This window comes from Dendrobates tinctorius, unplaced genomic scaffold (assembly GCF_039654945.1).
Source record: "Dendrobates tinctorius isolate UK_male_01 unplaced genomic scaffold, ASM3965494v1 ptg000174l, whole genome shotgun sequence".
NCBI classification, from domain to species: Eukaryota; Metazoa; Chordata; class Amphibia; order Anura; family Dendrobatidae; genus Dendrobates; species Dendrobates tinctorius.
The window spans coordinates 4,828,091-4,841,224 of NW_027361841.1; the positions used below are offsets into that span (position 1 = coordinate 4,828,091).

The following is a 13,134-nucleotide window of genomic DNA, read 5'->3' on the forward strand; positions in this document are numbered from 1 at the left end:
GATATATATATACACACAGAGATATATATACAGATACAGAGATATACACACACACAGATATACACACACAGATATATATATATATACTGTATACACGCAGATACACACACAGATATATATATACACACAGAGATATACACACAGATATATATATATATATATACTGTATACACACAGATACACACACAGATATATATATACACACAGAGATATACACACACAGATACACACACATTATATATATATACACACACACGTCCTGTAAGCTCCATACACTTTGCATCCTTCCTCCCTCCTCGCCATTGATCGGGGCCAGTGACTCCCACCTGGGCTGGCACAGCTCTGCGCCCCCCTCGCCCCTCCCCCAGGGTGTAGTGACGTCAGCAGCCGGGCTGTCACTGCTCCATTCTCGCCGGGGTGAGCAGGTGAAGGAGCATCCTCATCCTCTGCATGGCCTGCTGACAGCCGCTCCTCGCCCGCCATGGGACTCTGCTGCTGGACTGGCTGCTTCGCCCTCTGCCTGCAGCTGGTGCTGGGCACAGCTCTGCGCAGTTTGCCGGCTTGTAACGAGGTGAGGCGCAGATTTGTCTATTCCATGGGCTCTGTCCGTGGCTCTCTATGGGCAGGGGGTCTGCACGCAGCAGGAGGAGGGTGCTGCCAGCTGAGACCCCTAGTATTAACCAGCAATGTGCCAGGCCATTCTTATGTAATGGAGAAGCCTGATTGCTGGCTGTGAGCTCAGCCCCACAAATGGCTGTTATCAGCGTGGATCACCGTGGGGAGCATTACACGTCCCCGCACATTTCTGGAAGTCACCAGCAGTTATAAGAGAAAGCTTCTGCAGCTTTCCCATTGGCAGCTCCTGACTGATGGCTGGACACAGGTAATCAGCCGGCACCAGGTACATGACTGTATATATTGGGGTCTGCCTGCCCCCAGAGTGCTCCCACAGGGGAGAAGCCTTGTAGTGTTAGATCCTGATGGCCCCTGTGTCTGCTGTGCTGCCTGTTCCCTGGAGGAGAATCAGAGGGACTGTGCTGTAAGCTCCACCAGCAGAGGCCTGGAGATGGAGAAGGGTGCACTTCCCGGGGTCCTGTCCCTGCGTTACAGGGGTCCCTTAGCAGAAAGTACTATACTTACATAGTTATTCCCAAAAGCTCACGTTTTCCCTATCCTACGGATATGCAATAACTTGTTGATCGCTGGGGGTCCGACTGCTAGGAGTCAGATTTGCATTGTCCTTATTGGAGCGCAGGGCCGGACTGGCCATCTGGCAATTCTGGCACACACCTGACCGGAGGTGCATTTGACTTTCCTTGCACCATTTTTTCCTTCACAGATTATGGTGAATAAGCCAGGGTCGTACCGCTCATCGCTAGAGGGGCGAAGCTTCTGGAGCAGTCAGTGGGTACAAGCCAATAGAAACTGAAGTAGGGGCGTCTGGAAACCATTACTAAATCGGTTTAGCACTAAGGGGCAAAGTTTTCTGCTGTAAAGCTGCTTGACATTTTTGCCTAATGCATGTTTGCATAAATAGCGGCTTTGCAATTTTTAAATTACAACAGGTCCCACCAGCTTTTTGGAAAGTAGGCGGAGCACAGCTGGGAGGGGGCGTGGCCACACAATGTAGTGTACATGATGACAGATTCCCTGGCATGTTAAAGAAAAAAAGAAGTACCAAATTAATTATTATTATTAATAATAACTATGCCTCTTAATGACTTCAGCGAATCTTCAGCGCACGCAAAACACTAGTCTTGATGAATTATTATTCCATTATTATGAAATAAGATTATTAAATACTGTATATTCTGTTTTATACAGTAAGAAATGATACATAAAACACTACTTCAGATGATGTCGGTAAGGTATGCAGGGACTTGGTGTGCTTGTCGGGCAGCAATAAGGGGTGTACTAGTTGCTTTCTGGATAGTATTGGCTACTGAGAGGTCACTAATTTATAAAGTACCTCCTACCCTATAATCCAAACCCGCACTTGTGTGGCCTCTATCACCTCAAGGGGAGGCGAGACAAATGCAGACATGACGTCCCTCACAACCACCGGGTACCTCACCAGCCTGCCACCGTAAATAATTCAGCATGGACGCCATATGGTACAATCTGTGACAGTACAGTGACTTTCTGATTATTACTATCCAGGTGAATGGGGGAGGACGAGTGCATAAAGGAGAAAAAAGGTGACAGGTAAAAAAGGAAAATGACAAGAAAAAAAATGTAGCAAAAAGAATGACCCTGATCCTTCCAAACAGTATGTGAAAAAAAGAATAAGAGAGATTTCATGGTGATAGCGCGCCTATAATGTATGCATAATACGTGTATTACCTTTTTCAGCAATAATTTAAATGCGATCTGTCACCAGAGTTCAGAAACCTCATACAGTACATTGTTAAACAAATCTCAGACCTGATGAGGCTGGTGTACTTTTTCTGTAAAGCCACAGTAGAATTGCTGTATAATTATTTTTGAAAGTTTCCCTACTCCAGCTGGACTCCTAAACTGCTGATCTTAATTTCAGGTGTGTACAACCACATTTACATTAAATGCATTAAAGCCAGTACATCATCAGGTTAAATTTAGACCGTCTAAAGGTACTGTCACACTTAGCGATGCACCAGCGATCCCGACCAGCGATAAGACGCGGTCAGGATCGCTGGTGCATCGCTAAGTGGTCGCTAGTGAGCTGCCACACAGGCAGATCTCACCAGCGACATCGCTGGGGAAGGGGGTCGCTACTTACCTGTCAGACGAGGCGATCCTGACGTCCTCCCGCCCGGCTCCACGCGTCGCTAGTTGGCGCCACAGGAAGCCCAGCAGGAAGCTGACGACGAGAAGCGGTCCAGGACGTTCTCGCGCGATCAGCGATAATCAGCGTGGGAGCCGGTCGGAGGTAAGTATCACACACAGCGATATCGCTAGCAATATCGCTGGTACGTCACAAAATCCAGTGACTAAGCGATATTGCTTAGTGTGACAGGCCCTTAAGAGACATGCTTAAAGGGTTATTACCGTCTCCATGATCCTATCCCAGTATGTAGTAGGTGGAATAATAATATTAGCCAATACTTCTAATTAGAAATGTAGTATAGTTTTTCTGATTCACTATGTCTCTTTCCTCATGTGCAAGCATTGCAGGACCTTAGGTATCCATGGTTACAACCACTAGCAACTAGATGTCACTATATCATTGGTTATAACCATGGATACTTAAGGTCCTGCACATGAGGAAAGAGATATAGTGAATCAGAAAAACTACACTACATTTCTAATTGGCGGTATTGGCTCATATTATTATTATTACACCTACTACTTACTGAGATAGGATCTTGGAGATGGAAATACCCTTCTAATAATATCTTCAGTTTGTATTGTATATTTTGGCTGCAGATAAATGTATAAACATTATAGAATGAGCTTTCAGCTATAGAAGAAGCTGATGATGGCAGCACTGCTTATAGGCTACTGGTGAAAGGGAACATACTTTGACTTCTAAATTTGATGCTTTGTTTAAAGAGCATATAAATAAAAAATGTATTAACTGTACTTGAAAAAACATCACTGGAGTGATGCCGATGTGTGATATGAGTATCTGCTATTTTTATTTTACAAATGTCTTAAAGGAGTAGTCTGGACTAGTCTGGAGTAGTTTGGACTTAGGCTACAAAGTGACTGTATACTTGTGAATCCTCACTTCACACGCACTGCACACTGTGAGGATTCTCCGATGCTGGTGTGAGGAGCAGTGGGCGCGTCACCGCAAGTATGTGATTTACATACGGTGATTTGCATACATATGGTCATGGGACAACTAGATGAGCTCAGCCTCAGTGAATGCAAGTGGATTGCGCAACGCCGGACACGTCTAGTCGGAATGTGGCCGCCAGTATGCAAATCCTATACTTGTGGTCACGTCTGCCAGTTTCCAGCGCTGGCAATGTGAGGATTCACAAGTCTGCAGTCACATAGAGTGACCGCAGACTTGTAGGCTAAGGCCAGACAACCCCTCTAATCATGTGTCACACTATAGCCCTTACAGGTGATGTTATCTAGGTCTGTAATCCAGGAATACACCCCTCTCTCCTTACTGATGCATTTCTTAAAAGATTTACATTCAGGAGCTGAATAAAAACATGGATTACAATGATAGATCCTTTAAGGGTATGTGGACAGTTTTCACATGAATTTTGGAACCGATTTTGCATCAAAATCCAAATTAAAAACTACTTCAAATACTATTGGAATAAACTTCCTATTGACTTCTATAGGAAAACCTCATTGCTGTTCGAACAGCGAGATGTCTTTCCTTCCAAGCAAGCTTTAAAAAAAAGATATGAAAACCTAGTTGGGAAAAAATGTAGATTTTTAACTTGGATTTCTTTTGAAAACCATATTGGAGTTTTCCATCGTGAGCACTCCACTCATGAGAGATTTAGCTGTTGCCATGCTTCTTCAGAGACAATGACATTGTTCTTGAACTTGAAGGACAAGAAGCCAACAACTTTATACCACTATTTACTATAGATTATGATTATATATGTCTAGAGACGTGCCGTATTACCTGTCTCTAAAATATTAATGCCATAAATATCCTTTATACGAACAACACTAAAGGTAAATTCCACTTATAAAGTTGTAGTGTACATATTGGCACTGCAGCAAAGTGTTCATTTGTTTTACTGATCTGCCAGCAATTGTCTCATTACTTTGGAAAGTTTGTTTTTCCCAAGACGTTAATTCTTCGGCCAACTATGGTAATTTGCAGAAATGATACTTAGTACTAGAGATGACCACTACCATACAAGTACATTAAAGATAAGGAATCGTTTGAAAGGATTTAATGTACGGAGCTGGTGCCATTTACAAAACTGGACATTATTCATGGTACAATTTCCCACGAATTTTGATCCATCAATGTGATATAGAAAAAAACAGTGAAGATCTATACTCACGCATACTGAATGCTGTATATATTCAGTGAAAGAACCTAATGCGTTATTTTCTAAAATAATTATTTATTCTGCTTATTTATACTCAGTGGTTAGCACTGCAGCATTGCAGCGCTGGGGTCCTTGAATGAAATCCCTCCAAGGACAACATCTGCAAGGAGTTTGTATGTTCTCCCCGTGTTTGTGTGGGTTTCCTCTGGGTTCTCTGGTTTCCTTCCATACACCAAGGACATACTGATAGGGAATCTAGATTGTCTGCCCCAATGGGGACTTAAAAGGAATCTGTCACCCTTTTTATCGACTATGAGCTGCCGGCACCGCCATCAGGGGCTTATCTACGGCATTCTGTAATGCTGTAGATAAGCCCCCAATGTAACCTGAAAGATAAGAAAAAAGAGGTAGATTATACTCACCCCGGCGTCTGTTCCAGTCCGATGGGTGTTGCGGTCCGGCGCCTCCCATCTTCATACGATGCCGTCCTCTTCTTTCCTTACTGTCGTGGCTCCGGCTCCGGCGCACTGCTCTGCCCTGTTGAGGGCAGAGCAGAATCCTGCAGTGCGCAGGCGCCGACCTCTCCCGGCGCCTGCGCACTGCAGGACTCTGCTCTACCTTGAACAGGGCAGATCAGTGCGCCTGCGCTGGAGCCACAACAAGAAGGAAAGAAGATGACGGCATAGTTTGAAGATGGGAGGCGCCGGACCGGACAGCGACACCCATCGGATCAGAATGGACGCCGGGTTGAGTATAATCTAATACTTTTTTCTTATCTTTCAGGTTACATTGGGGGCTTATCTACAGCATTACAGAATGCCGTAGATAAGCCCCTGATGGCGGTGCCGGCAGCTCATAGTCGATAAAAAGGGGTGACAGATTCCCTTTAAATTGCTGAGGAATATGATGACGCTATACAATTAAGCAAAATAAATAATATAGCACCACACTTTATAGCCATTATCATAACTCACTGTCATCTGTGACACATCTAATGTCCCTATCATTTTGTCTTAAGACTGTGGGAGGAACCTGACATGCCTATTTGATCCCAGGGCCATAGTGTTAACCATTGTGCTGTCAGGTTAGAAATGTACTTTGCTGATATTCAGCTACAGGTATCAATTGGCACTCTATAGTCACAGCTACAAAAGTGACTGTATACAGTGGGGAAGACTAATCAGAAGAAATGCCATACCGAGAGCATGCAATGGGTCCCAAAACAAGAAGCCGTTTTTTGCCTATTTACCGATTCATGAATCTGCCATATAGTCCAGATACATAATTTCTTTTATAAGTATCCTAATGATTTCCACTGCTAAGGGCTAATCTTAGTAATCAAATTACCATATTTCCTGGTTCACACTCCTGCTATTACCATTTACCTTGTGTTTTGTGATAATCCTTGTTTAACCCCTTAGTGACAAAGCCAATTTTTACAATTCTGACCACTTTCACTTTGAGGTTATAACTCTGGAACGTTTCAACGGATCCCGGTGATTCTCAGACTGTTTTTTCATGACATATTGTACTTCATGATAGTGATAACATTTATTCAATATGACTTGTGTTTATTTGTGAATAAAAAAATCAGAAATTTGGAGGACATTTTCAAAATTTCACAATTTTCTAACTTTTAATTCTTATGCCCTTAAATCAGAAGGTTATGTCACACAAAATAGTTAATAAATAACATTTCCCACATGTCTACTTTACATCAGTATAATTTTCTAATTTTTTTGTTAGGAAGTCATAAGCGTTAAAAGTTGACCAGCGATTTCTCATTTTTCCATAAAAATTAACAAAATAGGTTTTTTTTGAGACCACATCACATTTGAAGTCACTTTAAGGGGTCTATATGACAGAAAATACCCAAAAGTGACACCATTCTAAAAACTGCACCCCTCAAGGTGCTCAAAACCACATTCAAGAAGTTTATTAACCCTTCAGGTACTTTACAGGAATTTTTAGAATGTGGAATTAAAAAATGAGCATTTAACTTTTTTTCATAAAAAACTTAAATTTAGACCCAATTTTTTTGAGTTTAGCAAAGGTAAAAGGAAAAAATGGACCCCAAACTTTGTTGTTCAATTTCTCATTCGCATGCCAATGCCCTATATGTGTGGTAAAACCACTGTTTGAGTGCATGGCAGAGCTCGGAAGGGAAGGAGAGAGATAATGGAACTTATCTAGATGCGTGGTGAGCACCTTGAACCCCCAAGTGCTTCTCAGCAGTTTATAATATTGATACGTGAAAATAAAAAAAAGCTAATTTTTCTCACAAAAATGTTTTTTAGCTCCAAATTTTGCACGGGTATCAGGAGAAATTGCACCATACAATTTGTTATGCTATTTCTTTTGAGTACGCTGATACCCAATTTGTGGGGGAAAACTACTGTTTCGGCGCATGGCAGGGCTTGGAAAGGAAGGAGCACCATTTGACTTTTTGAATGCAAAATTTGCTGGAATAATTAGTGGATGCCATGTTGTGCTTGGAGAGCCCCTGATGTTCCTAAACAGTGGAAAGCCCCCACAAGTTACACCATTTTAGGAAAACCACCTTTTGAGCGCATGGCAGGGCTTAGAAGGGAAGCAGGGGGATAAGGGAACTTATCTAGATGTGTGAGGAGCACTTTGAACCCCCAGGTGCTTCACAGAAGTTTATAACATTGAACTGTGAAAATAAAAAAATGACATTTTTCCCACAAAAAATATTTTTTAGCCCCAAATTTGACATTTTCATAAGGGTAACAAGATAAATTGCACCATACAATTTGTGGTGCAATTTCTCCTAAGTATGCTGATACCCCATATATGAGGGGGAAACCTACTGTTTGGGTGCATGGCACAGCTCAAAAAGGAAGGAGTGATGTTTTGGAATGCAGACTTTGATGGAATTATGTGCAGGTGTCATCTTGTGTTTGCAGACCCTCTGGTGTTCCTAAACAGTGGAAAAGCCCAACAAGAGATTCCATTTTAGAAAATAGACCCCCTCAAGGAATTTGTCTTGATGTGTAGTTAGCAAAGCCGCGATCAGGGCATTACTGCCCTGACTGGCGTATGGGGCCCGGTGGGCAGAGGGGGCCTGCACGTCAATAGTTAACAGCTGCCAGCCAATCGGAGGCTGGCAGCTGACGTCAGCCGCAGCGCACATGTCACCTGCGTCTGACGCCGGCGAGTGCGCTGTTATGATTGGGTCACCGAGGAGGAAAGCAAGACCAAACTAAGCCACAGAAAACCAGAGAGGTTGGTAACTAAGCAGATTGCAGACCCCTGATCCTATCCACACAACTAGCAGTAGCCGTGCAGCGTACCTACGATGATCCTAGACGCCTCGACACAGCCAGAGAACTAAATAAGCCTAAAGCAAGAAAGGGGAAATCTAAACTGCCCCAGAGCAGACCCCAAAGGAATAGATAACCCCCAAACATATATTGTCGGTGAGGCAAGCTGAAAACACAAACGCAGGTAGGAAAATAGACTGAGCAAACGATGGGGCCCACACTAACTAGACAGGACAGGAAAGGAAAGACTCTGTCTGCAATCACACAAAAAACCCTGCAAAAAATGCCCAACACATCTGATAGAAAAATACTGAAGTCACTAGACTTCGCCCACTATATCAGCACTCTGGTATATTATGAAAGCAGAGCAAAAAGAGGCCAATCTAATAAGGGACAAAAACAAACTGGCACAAGCAGTAACAAGGATGGAAATTCAGCACAGCCCCAGCCGGAGCTGGTTGAACACACAAAACTGAAATAGACAAAACCAGATCAAATGAGAACAATAGCAAAAGAACACTTAGCTGAGCATGCAGGAACTGAGCTGGAAACTAAGACCTCAGGAGGCAGGAAAAATCACCAGCAGGGATAGAGGGAGTCGGCTGTCTTAAATCCAGTCAGAAACTCCAGATCTCCAGTCATCCTCATTATCAGGTGGCAGGCCTCTGTTAATTAGGTCAGTTCCATTACCTCCAGTAACCACCAGAGAGAGCCCAGAAAGAGAACTCGCGACCCCTCTGTCAATAGAACCAGCTCCACTACCTTCACTAGTAACCAGAGGTAGACCAGAAAGCGAATTCACAACAGTGCGCGCTTCCGCTCTGTGGAGGGAGCTTCACCGCAGGAGTGCAGTCAGGTAAGAAGAACCTTTTTTTAATTTTTTTGAAAACGGCAATCCGTGGGGCCCGGGGCAGATTGTGAGACACGGGGGCAGAATGTAAGACATGGGGGCAGAATGCAAGACATGGGGGCAGAATGGATATTGGGCAGAATGTGAGACATGGGAGCTGAATGCGAGACAAGGGGGCAGAATGGACATGGGGCAGAATGTAAGACATGGGGGCAGAATGCAAGACATGGGGGCAGAATGGATATTGGGCAGAATGTGAGACATGGGAGCTGAATGCGAGACAAGGGGGCAGAATGGACATGGGGGCAGAATGTGAGACATGGGGGCAGACTGCGAGACATGTGGGCAGAATGAGAGACATGGGGCAGACTGTGACACACGGGGGCAGTCTGCGAGACACGGGGGGCAGAATGCAAGACACGGGGCAGAATGTGAGACATGGGGGCAGAATGGACATGAGGCAGACTGTGAGACACAGGGGCTGAATGTGAGACATGGGGGCAGAATGGACATGGGGCAGACTGTGAGACACGGGGACAGAATGCGAGACATGGGGCAGAATGTGAGACACGGGGCAGAATGCGAGACATGGGGGCAGAATGGACATGGGGCAGAATGTGAGACACGGGGCAGAATGCGAGACATGGGGCAGAATGTGAGACACGGGGGCAGAATGCGAGACATGGGGGCAGAATGCGAGACATGGGGCAAAATGTGAGACACGGTAGCAGAATGTGACAGTGAGACACAGGAGGGGGCAGAATGGATAGGGGGCAGAATGTGACAGTGAGACAAAGGAGGGGGCAGACTGGACATGGGGAAGAATGTGACAGTGAGACACAGGAGGGGGCAGAATGTGAGGCACTGGGCAGAATGTGACAGTAAGACACAGGAGGGGCAAAATGTGACAGAGACACAGGAGGGGACAGAATGGACACGGGGCAGAATGCGACAGTAAGACACAGGAGGGGGAAGAATGTGACAGTGAGACACAGGAGGGAGCAGAATGGACACGGGGGCAGAATGTGACAAAGATACAGGAGGGGGCAGAATGTGACAGTGAGACAAAGGACGGGGCAGAATGTGACAGTGAGACAAAGGAGGGGGCAGAATGGACATGGGACAGAATATGACAGTGAGACACAGGAGGGGCAGAAGGTGAAACACAGGAGGGGGCAGAATGTGAGACACAGGAGGGGGCAGAATGTGAGGCAGGGGGGCAGAATGTGACAATAAGATACAGCAGGGGACAGAATGTGACAGTGAGATACAGGAGGGGGCAGAATGAGACAATAAGACACAGCAGGGGGCAGAATGTGACAGTGATACACAGGAGGGAGCAGAATGGACACGGGGGCAGAATGTGACAGTAAGACACAGGAGGGGGCAGAATGTGACAGTGAGACAAAGGAGGGGGCAGAATGTGACAGTGAGACAAAGGAGGGGGCAGAATGGACATGGGACAGAATATGACAGTGAGACACAGGAGGGGCAGAATGTGAGACACAGGAGGGGGCAGAATGTGAGGCAGGGGGGCAGAATGTGACAATAAGACACAGCAGGGGGCAGAATGTGACAGTGAGACACAGGAGGGGGAAGAATGTGAGGCACGGGGCAGAATGTGACAGTAAGACACAGGAGAGGGCAGAATGACAGAGACACAGGAGGAGGCAGAACGTGAGACACAGGAGGGGGCAGGATGCAAGACACGGGGCAGGATGGGGGACACATGGTGCAGGATCATGGGGCAGGAGGATATGATGTAGACAGATGGGGCAGGATCGGGAGCTCATATGGGGGCAGAATGGATACTCATGAGGGCAGGATGAGAGAACATATGGCTGGAGCCAGGAATGAGAGACACGAGGGCCAGGATGGGGGATGTTATTACCATAGGGGCTAATTAAGGGATATTATTACTGCAGTGATCTATTTATTTCATTTTTTTTGAGAATACTGTTTTAAATGGGGGAGGTCCTGTTACTGTGCAGAGGGACACTAAGTCACCTTTCTTTCTTCATCTGGTGAATTGTAGAAGTTGGAAAAAATTAAGTAATGTGTTCTGCAAGTAGAGCTCTAGATAACTGTGTTATTTCCTGCAGAGACGAGCCCTGGCTGGAAGACGTGATGGCGGTCTGTGCTGGATGAAAGATGAAAAGCGAAGCTGAAGGACTTCACCTAGAGACGTCATTGGTGAGTCAGTGTGTTACCTGTGCACTGACACTATACACTATATAAAGAGTGCCTTTGTACAATGTCACCAGTGATCACTGTATTACCTGTACACTGGCACTATATACAGAGCTCCTGTGTATAATGTCACTGGTGATAACTGTAATACCTGTACACACACTCTGCATACTAGGTTCTCATCTCCTGTGTATAATGGTACTTATGGTGATAGTATTATGTTTTTTTATTAATGATCAGTATTGTAGTATTCAGTCACCATGTAGTGGTAATATGTGGTCTGGTCATGGTGCAGTGGTATTTGTCCCTTGTATGTGCTATTATTCTGTCACTGTGGTGGTAATATGTAGTCTGGTCATGGTGCGGTGGTATTCGTCTCTTTGGATGTGATATTATTGGTCATTTTAAAAATTGAAAAATAAATAAATATACCTATATTGTATTGGATATTTTAACAAATGTTTAATAAGTTAGAGTAGAGTAGGGCCTGGCCTAAAGAGTCTACCTTGTCGTGGTGTCAGATTTAAGAAAAATCTTTTGCCCAAAACAAGAGCTGCTGGCTATGTGTGTGATCTGGAGATGGGAACTGTTAATGTGTGATTGGTGAGAAGTGGAGTTTTTCCAAGAGAGAGCGGTGGGACTGTGGACGGTTCGAGGAGTGGAGCCTGGGGAGAGTCTCAAGGGGGCCCCGAACATTTTGCCAGTATGGGCCCCATAATTTCTAGTGGCAGCCCTGGTAGTTAGCACCTTGAACCCCCAAGTGATTCACAGAATTTTACAACGTTGCTCTGTGAAAATAAAAAAAAGAAAATGTTTTCCCACAAAAATTTTCACAATGATAGCAGGAGAAAATGGACCCCAAAATTTGTGGTGCAATTTTTCCTGAGTACGCCGATACCCCATATGTGGTTGAAAAATACTTTTGAGGCACAATGCAAAGTTCAGAAGGGAAGAAGCACCATATCGGAGTTAAAATGTTTCTGGAATGGTTTGAGGGTGCCATGTCACATTGGCGGAGCCCCTGAGGCACCAGAAAAGAAGAACCCCCCCCATATATGACCTCTTTTTACAAATTGCACTCCCTAATGAACTCATCTAGGGGTGCAGTGATCATATTGACACCACCTGTGCCTCACAGATTTTTATACTATTGAGCGGTGAAGAAAGAATAATTACATTTTTACCACTAAAATGTTGTTTTAGCCCCAATTTTTAATTTTCTAAGGGCTAATAGGAAAAAATGGAACTTTGTTGTAAAAATTTCAACTGAGTGCGCCAATATGGTACATGTAAATAGGAAATACTTTTCAGGCACAGTAAAAAGCTCAGAAGGGAAGGAGCGTCATATTATAGTGCAGATTTTACTATTATGGTTTGAGTGTACCATGACCTACTGGTAAAGCCCCTGAGGTGCCAGAACAGCAAAACTCCTCATAAGTGACCTCATTTTAAAAAATACAGCTCTTGTTGAATTAACCTAGGGGTGCATTTGATCATACTGACACCACAGGTGTGTCACAGAATTTTATACCATTGGGCTGTGAAGAACATACTAACATTTTTAGCACAAAAAAAGTTTACATTTACATTTTCACAAGGAGAAATGTGTAAAAATTGCACCAAAATTTGTCCCACAATTTCTGCTGAATGTAGAAATACCCCATATGTGGCAATAAAGTAATGCTTAGTCATACAGCGAGGCTCAAGAGGGAGCGCTATTTCCCTCCTGTATCGCAGATTTTCCTAGAATAGTTTGCAAACTCCATATACAGAGCCCCTAAGTGCTAGAAGAGCAGATTCCCCCCTCAAGTGACCCCATTTTGAAAATTATACCCCTTTGGGAATTTATCTACAG

At 44.5% G+C, this 13,134-nt stretch overlaps 1 protein-coding gene across 1 annotated transcript in view; it reads left to right on the plus strand.

Annotated features, from left to right (window-relative positions):
- Window positions 1-358: 358 nt before the first annotated feature.
- Window positions 359-13,134, plus strand: part of ELAPOR2 (endosome-lysosome associated apoptosis and autophagy regulator family member 2) — a 178,696-nt gene continuing 165,920 nt past the window's right edge. The window contains exon 1 of the mRNA XM_073551299.1: window positions 359-571. Within this exon, the coding sequence (XP_073407400.1) occupies window positions 482-571 (90 nt within the window). The 5' untranslated portion in view covers window positions 359-481. The remainder of the gene's footprint in view (window positions 572-13,134) is intronic.